This window comes from Etheostoma cragini, chromosome 7 (assembly GCF_013103735.1).
Source record: "Etheostoma cragini isolate CJK2018 chromosome 7, CSU_Ecrag_1.0, whole genome shotgun sequence".
Classification (NCBI taxonomy): Eukaryota; Metazoa; Chordata; class Actinopteri; order Perciformes; family Percidae; genus Etheostoma; species Etheostoma cragini.
The window spans coordinates 10,022,502-10,036,301 of record NC_048413.1 but is presented as its reverse complement, the minus strand read 5'-3'; the positions used below and the strand labels follow the sequence as shown (position 1 = coordinate 10,036,301).

At 38.3% G+C, this 13,800-nt stretch overlaps 1 protein-coding gene across 4 annotated transcripts; it reads left to right on the top strand.

Annotated features, from left to right (window-relative positions):
- The first annotated feature begins 1,702 nt into the window (after nt 1–1,702).
- On the top strand, nt 1,703–8,090 carry vgll4a (vestigial-like family member 4a). Of its 4 annotated transcripts, none has more exons than XM_034876649.1 (6): nt 1,703–1,959; nt 2,516–2,670; nt 5,073–5,235; nt 6,030–6,255; nt 6,712–6,826; nt 7,790–8,090. In XM_034876649.1, the coding sequence occupies exons 2-6, from the start codon at nt 2,589–2,591 to the stop codon at nt 7,987–7,989; spliced, it is 786 nt and encodes a 261-aa protein (XP_034732540.1). In that variant the 5' UTR covers nt 1,703–1,959; nt 2,516–2,588; the 3' UTR covers nt 7,990–8,090. The 4 variants fall into 4 exon arrangements, with proteins under 4 accessions (XP_034732540.1, XP_034732543.1, XP_034732541.1 ...); XM_034876652.1 differs by having other exon boundaries at nt 1,767–1,976; XM_034876650.1 differs by having other exon boundaries at nt 1,767–2,032.
- The last annotated feature ends 5,710 nt before the right edge of the window (nt 8,091–13,800 follow it).

Genomic DNA, 13,800 nt, shown 5'->3' with positions numbered 1-13,800 from the left:
CAAATGGGTAAACTAAAACTCTGACTTGTGTATGACACTTTCAATGTAACATGATATATTTGCTCAAGTTCACAGTGAATGTGTGTTGACTTATTTGAATTAAGGATCATGTGTTTATGTTGAATTCTTCTTGTATCTATATGTCTTTGAATGTTTAACTTATGCTTGTTTGAGACATAACTGATTCTTAGTAATGACTACAAGTGTAAACTTGTTTTGTCTAGTGCATCAGTTTACAGCTCTGTTACACAACTTAATACAATGTAAGCAGTTTCACCTTGTGTAAAAACGTAAATGGTTGAACAGTCCCGTGGCATGAAATTTTCCCTTTATGAGTTTTTTAAACATTAATATGCGTTCCGCCAACCTGCCTATGGTCACCCATGGGCTAGAAACGGAGACAGGTATACACTGAGTCCTGGGTATCCTGCTCTGCCTTTGAGAAAATGAATGCTAAGACAGGCCGATTTGGAATCTTGCTCCTTATGAGGTCACAAGGAGCAAGGTTACCTCCCCTTTCTCTGCTCTGCTTTGAGAATTTAGCCCGCCCAGGAGAAAGAGAGAGGGACATCATGGCAATAGCCACAGACACAGAGATGACCCGTCCTGATGAAAGCTCATTGTAGGACTTGCTCTAGTGGCTGTAATTCTGCACTAAGGCTGAATTTGGGGAAAGAGACTTCAGATATGGTATTAGGGGACCACTGAGGTCTATCTAAAAGCATCCTAAAAGCCCCATGTAATGGGACCTTTAAGACTACAGGTTTCCACGCAAATTTCTAGTAACGTCAACTAATTTGGGACAACAGTGTAGGCCACATTTGAAATATAATTTATTGTCAACAAAATACATACTTTAATTTGTTTTATACCTCTAAATGTGGAATAACTAGGGTCTAAGAATACATTTTGTCTATATAAGCTTAACATTTTGTGTATCCAGGCTATGTATATTTATGTAACACATTTCGGAGAGGAGTAAATGCATCTGTTTTTTGCACATTGTTGCAACATTACAAGAAGGATACTATCTGATGATTGGTATATCATCCAGAAAAATTTATAACAACATTTTTCAAAACTGAACTTCAGAGTTTTTTTAAATCCATGACAGTCACAATTGCAGCTCTAATTATAGCTTGTATGTTTGCACCCACAGTTTGCATTAATACAGTCATTTTGTTCTTCAGTATTGTTTTCTTTTTTTACTGTCACTGTCTAGCTACTAACAGCTGATGCATAGCTATATTTCGTTTTGTTAAAGGCGTTGGAGTGTTCTCCCTTCTTTGAATCTAGGATCTAATGACAGATTAACAGAGGGAGTTGTTGTGTAGATTGTAAAGCTCTTTGGGGCAAACTGTTTTTGTGATACAGAAATAAAGGTTTAGCCTTTGGTCAAGTCTTCTTGACAGAATACCTATAGAAACAAGGACCCGAGGGTCTCATTTTCTTTTTGAATGTCGGTCATGCCAGACAAAAGTACAGTCTAAATGTGTACTTATATACTGGATACTTATATATTGGACTTGTGTATTGGCTTCATAAAAAAGCTGCACCATGTGAAGAATACTATGCATGGTTGCTAGGATGACATCATCTGGTAGAAGTGGTGTAGTGAATCAAAATCAACCTCAACTTTGTCAGATGTTTCTTGATGAGAAAATCCACAACATAATTAAATAACTTTTGGTATGTGAATGCCCTGCGCTTCCGTAAATTACCTTATTTATACAGAATAAACGAATCTTTTAGCTAGATGTCGTGATACACGTTTTTTGTCGAGCAGATCCCCAGACACGGTAACTTCGCCCCCGTTCGCCTCGTCTCCGCTAGGGCCTCTCACCACTCTTTTGTTTGACGACTGGTGCGGTGGGAAAGTGCGTGCCGTGAAGGCAGTGTAAAGGCAAGCTGGGCTAGCCGTGGTGATGTTGTGGCTGTAAAGCTAATGTCGTCGATGAAGTGAGTAAAGTTGTAAGGTTACGCTGCTTTGAAAATTAGTTGTTGGACAGAAACGAACTGAACTGTAAAGTAAGTTGTCACTAATAAGCTACTTGTAACGTTAGTTCAAGATCCTGGGACCTTATAGCGAACCAACGTTAATTAACGTACCAAAGTTCAGGACTAGCTAGCTAGTTGTTGGCTAGTTTGTGTCAAGTAGCTAAAGTTAGCTGGCTAGTTTGTTAGCTCCTGCAACTAAGATAACAGTTGGGTAACTAGCTACTGTAGCCAAATGCGTACAACTATTGTAATATTAATTATTAGCATTAGCGATTGTAATAAAATGTCGTATGTAGCTAACGCTTACTAGCTAAACTAACTCATGTAACTAACTAGCTAGCTAATGTTAGCAGTAAAAGCCAGCTGGCTAAAACTAACATTAGCCTAACATTGTAATGTTAGCTAGCGGTTAGCTGAGCCTATGTGATTAGCTACATTTTTCTCAAATGTAACGTTTAGTCGCATTTACATTCCCGTTTACTATGTTTTTTTCTTTTCTTTTTTAAATCTTCTTCAGGATATAACGTTGGTGTTGCCTTCGCTGGTTTGTATTGCTAACATCGATGTTAGCAACTAGCCTGTTCGTGTAAATGCTAATCACTAGAATGGACCTGTTGAACTCTCAGTTCCTGGACAAGATGAACAATAACATCGGGAGACTGCACTACGAAGGTTAGTTTGACATTATGTGTGATGTAATAATGCTTTATACTGTTGGATTAATTTATTTATTTTAACACGTTGCGGTTTCTCTAATTACCACCATCATTTTCTCAGTGGTTTGGTTTGACAAGTAACGTTAACTTTTACGATATGCACGATATGAGAAAAATATGGGCGAACGACATTACTTGCCATAAAGAAAAATATTAAAAGTGTGTTTGGTTATTCTGCTTTCAGTATACTGGTTAAATTCAAGACATTGCTTGAATTAAAAATTATTTCCAACTTTCTTTTATTGAACAAATTGACCATTTTGGTCAATTGACAAAGGCACCAATTGACAAAGGCACCAAAAAAAAAAAAAAAAAGATAGCTACATTTAAAAGTGCAGATTTCTAGTGGTAACTCTTAAGTTAACTACAAAAAAACTGTCCCCGGCAAATATGCAGTCTTTTGACATGTTTTTTGTAAATAACTTTAAAAAAAGCTATTGTGCATCCTTACTGACAAGTACAGTACACACATGGCAAACTCAATATCCAAATTCTCTTCAAACATGAACAACATGAATAAATGTAGAAAAAAGTTTCACTTATCAAAACCTTCTACCCCTTCATAACTCAAACCATTAAATCATATTTATTATATACTACAACACAAGCTACTGTGCCAGTGCTAAAATGCACAACGACAGGTGCCATGTCATTTCTTTGACGCGCTATTGTTCCAACCTCTCAATAACCTGAAAAATTCCCTTTGGTACTACAGCCCACAAGTCCAACTTCTTTTTGTTTTGAAAAAATAAACCACCTGCTCTGACATCCCATTGCTAAGCTTTTGTGGATCACCTTCCATAATCTAAAACCTGAATCAACAATAACAAGCAAAATTACTTTTCTCTAGTTTATTAACACATTTAAATCTTTATCTCGCCTAATCCACACAATCTCTGCACTGTTTTGCGTGCAGTTTAGTGCCCCAAATTCCCTGTAACCTAACCCCATTTGTACAGGTCCTATCCCCTGGCCAATCAGCTATCCTAACCACGCAAGGCCAAATGCCTAACCCCAACTAATCGGCTCGAAACAATGGGATGTCGGAGCAGAGGGTTTATTTTTTTTCGAAACAAAGGGACGTCAGACTAGTGGCTGTAGGACCAAAAGGAATTTTTCAGGTTATTGAGAGGTCGGAACAATGGAGCGTCAGAGAAATGGGCAGTCCCCCAACCGTTTACCTCACGTTCATCCCACCAACGCGTCCTCATCCTATACCTCTTAAAAATGTTCTATTTACATATCTTTCCTTTCTGCAAACTCTTATTTATTAGCATGTAATACACTGCACACAGACCTAAGTACCCACAAAGATTTGTACATGGTGCAGGACAATAGAAAACTCTATAAATGTGGCCCTATTTGAAAGAATTTTAAACGGGTCCTTAATTTTCCTACGTCCATTAAACTCTGCCAACGGCGCATGCTGATTTCTAAAATGCTAAAATGGCACCAGTGCCGGGTATCTACCAGACGGAATAGCAACATAGATTGCAGTGCCTTATGTTGCTACTTTAAATGTCTGCGCTGCTCTCTGATGCAACGAACAGACACTAAAAGCAACAGAAGCATTGCTGCCTGTCACGCTACTAAACACTAATAACACGTTACACTTGGCAGCAGCTATCGTTAGCCTGCCGTTAGCTACAGTAGTAACTGGTGAAAGAAGTCATTATTGTTAAAAGTTATTACATTTTTGGGGTCTGTTGCACCCCTATTTGAAAAGAATGGGAAATTATATTGCCAGCCATACTCTCATTGTTCATTATTAACATGTGTGGTATTGTTGCATATGAAATTAATTACTACAAATATAGTCTATATATACCTGCCAGGCCGCCAACCACTAACAAAAAAGTTAGCGTTAAGTGTGGGCAATAACAGTGCATGTAGTTGTTTTTTTGCACAAAATTGTCAAGGTTTAGGTGATTTTACTCCAGAAGTAAATTACTCTTCTTGGGACTTGCTTATTGCTCAATTGACAGTTTCAATCTAAGCTGCCTTCAGAAACCAATTCTATCCCTAATAAATAAAGAATATCCTCAACTTTCCATATTTGGGATGTCAGCGGGTTAATTTAGGTCAGACTTTAATTGTCTTTTCCCAATAGTTTTAAAATAATATGAATAAAACTATTTTCTGCTTTTATTCTATGTAGGTCAACAACTGGTTTGCTTAAACTGAAAATCTGGTTAACCAGAAATTGCTTGAATGGATGCCTTGGCCAAGTTGATTTATTCAAACTGTTTACGTTTGGTAGACATATTAGGCCATAGTAGTTTGTATTAGTGTGGAGTTAACGCAGTTGTTGCAATAATCTAAATTTAGATTATTTGCACTGCCGAATCCTTCCCACAGATGAGTCCAGGACACCCTCCCTGCCCACTGCTATGTCCAACATAACTGGGCGTCCTCCACACTGCCCAAGCAAAAGGAAGTATGGTGAAGAACAAATGGACGACCGAATCAACTGTGATGATGACCACGTGACCAAAATGAGCAGATTGTTTGCCACTCAGCTGTAAGTGCCTTTAAACAAATTTAAGCATAGATTGTTGTTCTGATTGTGGCTCTTTTAATTTAAATGTTAAATAAATTCATTGTGAAGAGTATTTTGCGCTCAAAATATACACACACCAGAACTCCGATCTGTACATTCATATCTTACTGCATGGAAGCTTGAATCTCAAAGTAAGATTTGTTTTTTTGTTGCCAACTAATGGAAATATACTTTTGCGCAGCTCAAGGTCATTTTAATAATGCTTTTTGATTTCCCCCAACCAAAACATTGTTATTCATTGATTGCCTTCCCCTGAAGCGTACATTACACTCGAAGAACAGCAGTTTATTGTAATACCAACTTTTTTTAAACCAGGAAACAGTCATGACAGTTTTTGCACAACAGAAAGCCATATTGGCAGGATCACTCAATCCTCAACTAATTTTATTTATTGAACAAGTCAAAGAACAGTTGAACCATTCAGCCTGAAATAGCCTCATTTGAGATTATGAAACAAAACCTTACAGCCCTGTCTCTGGTGGAATGTAAAAAGGTTCCCTCCAGGCTGTGTCATGATTTTAAGAGACAACTTAGATTACCAGCACAACAAAGTCTGCAAGAGGGAAAACATGCATACAATCTTTAATTCTCTTCAACGGCTGCAGACTAAAAAAGACAAACAAGACCACCTCCCCACTTTAAGCCTAGTGCGGTCATCTTTTTCATAAATGAGATGTGACAGTTGATATATTAATTATTTAAGAGAGGGTGAAACTGTTGATGGTATTTGTTGAATTTGTGCTCTCTTTGTCTAGGGCCCGTCCCTCTGCTGGAGACAATCGTAATGAGCACTGGAGCCTAGGTCACACTCCTGTGGAGCACATTACTTCCTCCTCCAACGGTCTCCATGGGAACCGCCTGTATGCTTCCATGTCTAGCTATGCTGTAGACCAGCCTCTGGCTCTGACCAAAAGCAGCCACGACATTAGAGTCGGGGCCAGAGAGAGGTCTACCATGGGTGGGACTGTAGATCGGCAGCAGGTACGTCAACCTTTAACACTAATGGGGGGCGCATCTGAAGTTCACAGTGACAAGAATCAAAGCACTAAACTTTAAATGAGGTCTAGATTAAAAAAATCACGAGGTATCTGCGTGAGGTACATTTTCTCATCTGCCCACCCATCATACAGATTATTGTTGAAGGTTGTCTTCACATTCTTCTGCTAAAGTAAGTTTTTATGTTAGGACCTTACATTTGTTCGATACCTTTTAGCTGTTAAACCCTTCTGAGATTGTAGAATTCTCATTTTAGGTGAAATGGTGTTTTCAGTAATTTGCTAAACATTTCTGAAGAAATGTTAGACAATATACTAAGCAGTGCAGGGTATTTTTTACATGTCAAGTCTCTCTGGAGAAGATCCATGGAGGAGTGTACCAACCCATATGTAGCACTGTTTCTGGGTTAGCTGACTGTATCCATTTCCATTCCACATATAGAATCGTCCCTCCGTTATAACCTGTGCCCCTGCGAGCAACCGCAATTGTAACCTCTCGCACTGCCACATGAATGGATGTTCACCCAGCCCACCTACTGATCAGATGAAGACCAATGGTAAGCCAGGGTATCGTCTAATGCTTATCCATACACACACGCACACTCTAGGGGTGGAACGATTCATGTAGTCATATTGAACTGAAACGGTATGGGCGTCATGGTTCCATGCATGAAATGACACAGAGAATACACGGTATAAAAATAAATAAAACTGTGGAACTAATGTAATGCGTAACTATTGTTCGATACGTGAATTCTTCAGGGACACCTAATTTGTAGCACTGTTTTAGCTCCAAAGCTCTGATTGGCACCCCGTATGTAGCCAAACTCCGCCTATGTATGCAGTTGTAGTGAGTCAGAGATAGCAGCACTAAGGACGAGTGTGGCGAGTGGTGGCGAAGAGTTAGCGGACCCGCCATCCTCTTTAAGATTGCAAGTTTGGGAAAACTTTGGTTTCCCAGTCAGTTACAGTAGTAGAGGCGAGAGAGTGGTGGATAAGACTGATGTTGTAGATTAATGTTACGTTTCCAGTGTCGCGGCTCCGAACCTGGATGTTAGTTGGGACAGACGCCTTGTTTCTTCAGGCTAAGTATACTAACTTTAGCCAGGCAGGGAGCAGCTTTCTGCGGTGAAAAATGGTTGGGAGATGAGATAACATTGCATTAATCAGGTAATTTAGTTTATTTGCAGAGAACAGAGATGCTCTGTTTTTAGTTTTATAGCTGATGTCTTATTTTGTTTACAAGTTACAGAGGATGTGGAGTACTTATTGTTTGCATCTTACTTTACACACTTCAGATTGTTGCTGCTATCTTAGGGGAGAGACTGTACCACATTAGGTGGTACAGCCTGAGACAAACAATAAAACACAAAAATGCCTTCTGCATTTTCGTTTTACTTTTCCCTCCATTCTACCAAACTCGTACCGAACTGTGATGTCTGAATAGTAGCATGTTATTTTGTAAATCGCATGCTTGGTAATAACTATGTTTTTTGTCTCCTTTCTTGATGTTGTTTTAGCTAACACAGAATGCGATCCTGTGATCGAGGAGCACTTTCGTCGCAGCCTTGGAAAGAACTACAAAGAAGCAGAGCCTGTTTCCAACTCTGTGTCCATCACAGGTTCAGTGGATGATCACTTTGCAAAGGCGCTGGGAGATGCCTGGCTCCAAATCAAGGCCAAGGATGGTGGTCATCAAATCCCAGAGACAGATCCATGAAGCAGAGGAGAGTAAACATTGCTATCACTTTCTTAGTGTTTGTATATTAACAGTGGAGATTTCCCACTGGCAGTTCTTGCCAAGCATTAACTTCCCTTAGCTACAGTTGTGTTCAGAATAATAGCAGTGTGTTTAAAAAAGGGAATAATGAAGTTTGTGTTACACCTTTTTCAGAAAGTGAAGAAAAAGCATTTGGGCTGTTCAAAAAGATAGCAGTATTTGCATTTTTCTTTATAAACTCGAACATATACTGTATAAACTGAAAAAAGGGTTTGCTTTACTTTGAATCACTGCACTAATATTTAGTTGCATAACTATTATTTCTGAGAAGTGCTTCACATCTGTGTTGCATTGAGTCGACTCAACTACCTGTGAACAGGTATTCCGGCCCAGGACGATTGAACTACATTCCACGATCCCTCTGCATTACTGTGTTTTGCCTCAGAAACCGCATTTATAATGTCACCCCACAAGTATTCTATGGGATTGAGGTCCGAGGATTGGGCTGGCTACGCCATAACATCAATCTTGTTCATCTGGAACCAAGACTTTGCTCGCTTACTGATGTGTTTTGGGTCATTGTCTTGTTGAAAGATCCATTTCAAAGGCGTTTCCTCTGATTTTTGCACCACCATGGTTTACTGTCTTCAGTGTACTGTGGCTTGAATTCAGTGCACGGCGGTCGTCGGTCAAACTGTCTGCGGCCCTTAGACCCAGTCTACAGAATGTTGAACCATTTCTCTATTTCAGCCTATACTTTTCTGCACTTCTTTATGTTTTCCCATGTCCAATTAACTTCTTTATCAAACTTCGCTGTTCCTCAAAAAATGTCTGGAACTTTACAGTCTGTCTTTACGGAATCAATCACTTCACTAATTGAACACAACACTGCTGTTATTTTGAACATGCCCTTTCAATTACAGATTCCATTACACAGAATGAGCAGCATGCATGTCATGACTGTTGGTTTTCTATGACTCTACAACACTTACTATTAAATTATTTGCCATGTAGAAATATCACTTCTACCCAAAAATATAATTTATGAGGTTAGTGATGTTGGACTGCTATTATTTTGAACACATCCGTGAGAACCATGTAATACACATGGTTCTCACATAGGCTGTTCCTTTGTGGACATTGAGGTCAACCTTTTAACACTTAGATTTGTACTCTAAAAATTGGCAATGTCTTTTTTTTATTGAAGAGAAAATAAGTTTGGTTGACAATAATAGCTGTGGAAACTGTACAATTAGGTATTTTATTTTGCATTGATAATGAGATCCAGAAAGTGGTCGGTTAGCAGCTGATTTTACCTGCCGTTCAGCTGCCTTGATAGCCAAAGAAATACCCTGCCTTTCCCATCAACATATAAGCCATAGATCTGGTCTTTGTTTTTCATTCTAAAATCCCTCTGCTTTTAATCTATATTACTTGAAAAAATGACCAGGTCTCACGTAGCAGGTTACCTCTTTCAGTTGGAACTAATGTGTTCAAGAATGCATTTTGAGTTTGTAAATTGTGATTTTTTTCCCCTGCTTTCTGAAGAACCTAGACTAATGGGTCTTCTTTTTATGATCCGGAACTGGACCTATCCACTGTTAACTGAATTATCTTAGTTTCCTGTCTGTATGCTCACTGTGGCTGATTACTTAGTAAACTAATATCAATCATAGTAGATGTGTCTAACTAGAACGCATGTTTCAAATAGCTGGTTTCTATTACAAACCTTATTCTATACTAAATATTTACTCAGAATTTATTTTTTATCTGTAACATTTTAGAAATACTCACTGCTGGTACAGTTGTACTCAATATATTTTTTGTATCTGGTTTTCATATCTATATGTAGGTGTATATCTTTAGCACCCATCTACAAATCACAGCCTCTGGCAAGGTTGTCTGAATGCAGTTAAAAGGCTAATATTGCTTTGTTATTGTCTGGACCTGGATGCTACATAGCTTTCTACACGTCTGAATACAGCTGAATCTGATCTTCAGTAGCAGTTTATTAGCAGTGGTTTTATTTATTCTGAACATTTGGATAGTTACCTGTTGACTTTCAGCAAAACATGGTGACAACCGAATTCCAACTTTGTTTCTAAATGTGTTTCTTTCTAATGAGAACAACAGAGGATGTCTCTCCTGTTTCAATGACAAAGCAGTTGATTTCCCTTAAAGCTTAGGATCCAATGTACCTGCAACATAGGTGTCGTTAATTCACGAGTAGGTATCCACACTCCACCATGACTGTCTGAACCTTATCAGTCACTTTAGTTGTGTTTAGCGAGCACAACAAGTATGACAAGTATGTTTTTCCTTTTAAATTAAGGTGAAGTCATGGTGTGAGCTGCCAACGTCTTCCTTTTTTCATAATGCCGAAAAGGTTCCAAAAGTTTCTTTTTTGTGCCGTTGAGTTTTGTTATTCCCCCATCGGTGATAATATCTCACCCTTCTGAAATTCTCTACTTATAGTAGCGTAGCATATTTGTCAACACTGTTTAAGATATGGTAGTGTAAATTCAAATTTTTTTTGAATGTCAATTAACTATGTGCAACTTACATTTGTATTAATATTCTACAGTTTTTAAATTGTTACATACACTATACTGTCTTTATATTTTTATTTTACTCATATAAGACTATCATTGCGCCGTGCGGAATGATCATAGATATTTTGTTTCTATTCAGAGAAGTGTACTCATATGTAGCATGGATGCTCATATCCTTCTAACCATGCTTTTTTAAAATCTTTCTAAGAGTTAGTTATTTTCCCACAATTGTCAGATGAATAAGTGCAGGAACACAACGGTCTTTTGATCAAAGATTTTCTTGGTGCAGTGTCGAAGACTGTACTAACCGTGTAAAGAGTTTGTTTAGCTTTCTGTGTGTACTATAGTGGAATTTAGGGATTAGCATAGAATTTGCTTGTTTGACACAAGTAGATCTTTCAGTAATATGTTTGGGATATTAGTCCATTGTTATTTAATTGTTATAATTAGACTACCTTTATTGCAAACACTGTTTGTAGAAAGGTCCTGCTCCAGGTGTCATCCACGTAGAAAAAGTAACATTTGTTGACTTTGTGTCCTTATTCTCTGGAAGAAAATGCCACTGTTTTGTACTTACTTTCTTCCAATAAAAATACAAATGCCTACCTTTGCACATTTCTTGTTACATCTTTTTTACCCAACAAAATGTGACATACTCGAGACAAAACAGCAAATGAGATTCTCTATTCTGTTATTTGCATGTCTGTAGCTTGCAGTAACAAAAGGTTTCAGTTTTTTTTCTTCATTTTGCCTAGATATCCTAATTCAAGGCAACGTCAGAAGTTTATCAAAGCAACAACAAACAATTATAATTAAAAAACAAACCACCTTTGCATTTACTTGAAGCTCAGGTACAAAGCCATGGTTGATATAGATTAACATATTAATCAACTGGGATGGCAGTGATGTTCATTCTAATCCAAGGGTTCTTGCAGACAGCCCAAAATAAAACAAGATTATTTTTAATTGTACTGCTATTTTATTTTGTCAAACTGTAGCTGTCTTTGTTAAACCTTCAAGGTTGCAAATACTTTAGTCGATGAGGTGTTTTTATTGATTAGAGCAATCAGGATTCCTAGCTCTTTTTCTGTTTTTCTTGGAAAAGCACTGCAATGGCCACAACTTAAGTGATTAATCAACATATTAACTAGACCTCTTTGGCTTAGAGGGAGTAGCATTGGACAAATGCCCTTTTATGGTAGACTTTATATATTACGTGGGATTAAACTGTGTAACTGTGGTACAGTGCCTGTTGGCGTTTCTTCCTGGAGCTGCCTTGTGCTATTTTCAGTATCTTTTCACCAGCTTCCCTGTTACTATTTGGCCCAAAAAATTGTTTTATTTTTTGAGTTGGATAAACCTAAAGAGGAGGAATCTGGAAAACATATTAAAGGAACTCTTGCTTTTAAGAGTTAATTACTGTAATATTTGCAATATTATTAAAGTAAATCACCCTCTCTTGCCCCAGTGTCTCTCCTTAGGTGTTGCACACGCAGTTATTTGGTTCTTGTGATACAGATTTCATGCTTATTGGTACGATGGTCTCAAAACAGCTGAATATTTAATATCTTTCTATTTACGCTAAATTGCTGTGTGGATAAAAAAAAATCCTATGACAAAGTCATCATGTTCTCGACAAGTAGCTGACAACTTTCCACAGACATTACAGTTGAAGCCTCTGTGGACTCAGTTGGCCATAGATGTTTAGTTGATTTGATGTCATGGTAACATAAGAGTGGATAATTTGCTGCTGGAAAAATCCATTACTTTTAAAGGGAGAAAAGAGTAGATTTTCAGTGATGATAATTGTTTGAATACTATTTAAGCATTATCCTAGAAAGCATTTAGCCTCCACATCGTTATGTTTTAATGGGAAAAGACTGTTCATTCTTGTGAGACCAGACTGTAGTTGGACCAGATGTTAGCTGACCTTTCTTTCCCAACCAGCAGATGGCGGTCTTAAACCACTTTACAGGTGCCCCCAAATTCTCCTAGTCCCTGGAGATCAAACAAAGACACACGCGTCATACTGGGATGATTGTTATGGATGCAGCATTTCTTCAACGTATCTGTTAGTAATGTGAATATGTACTTTACATGTTAAAAGGGTCTCTAATTAACAAGACATTGCTGTAATGCTGAGAGCAGAATGCATTTTGTAGATGTTACCAAAACACGACTCCATATCCCAGTGTCTTGCCTTATAAGATCTTTTGTGACATTTCATTGTAGATGCATTTATGTATTGGAAACATTGTGCCAGATTAGCATATCCATAGTTGCATTTTAAGCTATAAATAGAATCCTTAAAGGCTGAATGAAAAATGGAAATGAGTGTACCTCCACTTTGGCTAATTTGAATTTGCTGGACACCATTTATAACAAACATCTTTAAACTAGATAAGAAAGAAAGATTTTTTTCTTTTTCTTTTTGGTTGTTATTGCTCTCACCCCTCAAGCTCAAATCTGCTGAAAAGCCCCTCCAACAGACCACTGCCTCCATGAGATTAGACCCAGCCATTCACCAACCACAATGCCCCTTGCTTCTGTTGCACCATGTCTTCCAAGGAAAACTGCTATTGTGGGATAATGGAGATGAGATCCACATTTTTCCCGCTCGTGCAAAGCCAATCGCGGATCCACTCACAGACACACAAATGCACGCACACAGATATCAGGCCACATTGGTGACCGACATAAAACTACTGTCTAAATCAAGATGACACATCAGGGTCACGCCAAATTCGACTTGGCCCCTTCAATGTGTGAAGGCCACAAGGAGCATGACATCTGTGCTTGCAATAGAGGACTGGTTTCTCAGTTGCTGCCTCCTGTTATTGCTGTAACAGGATGGACACTGCTGCTTTCAGACACGGTTAAGACACACATGTTGAATACTGTCCTCTCCATTTTGCTCTGGGTTACGTAAAAGGAATGAACCAATGGAAATGGTTTAACACCAGTGTAATTAATCCAATTGGATAAAATACATTATTTCACTACAGACTCACCGGAAAAGAAGTGACCTTTGCAGAGTCACACATGTACCTTCCCTACATGTTAGCCTGTACAAATGGCTGATAGAGATCTCATTCTTTGCACAATTCCAAATTTGTTGTGTCTGAATAGAATGCAAGGCTACCCCCTATCTACAGCATCCCTGAGCGCACAACGGCTGGGGAATTTGCATGATTGCCTGTAGATTATTTGAACATTATCTATTCCCCCTCCTCTTTTCCTTATTTCTGTGGCTCTCTGC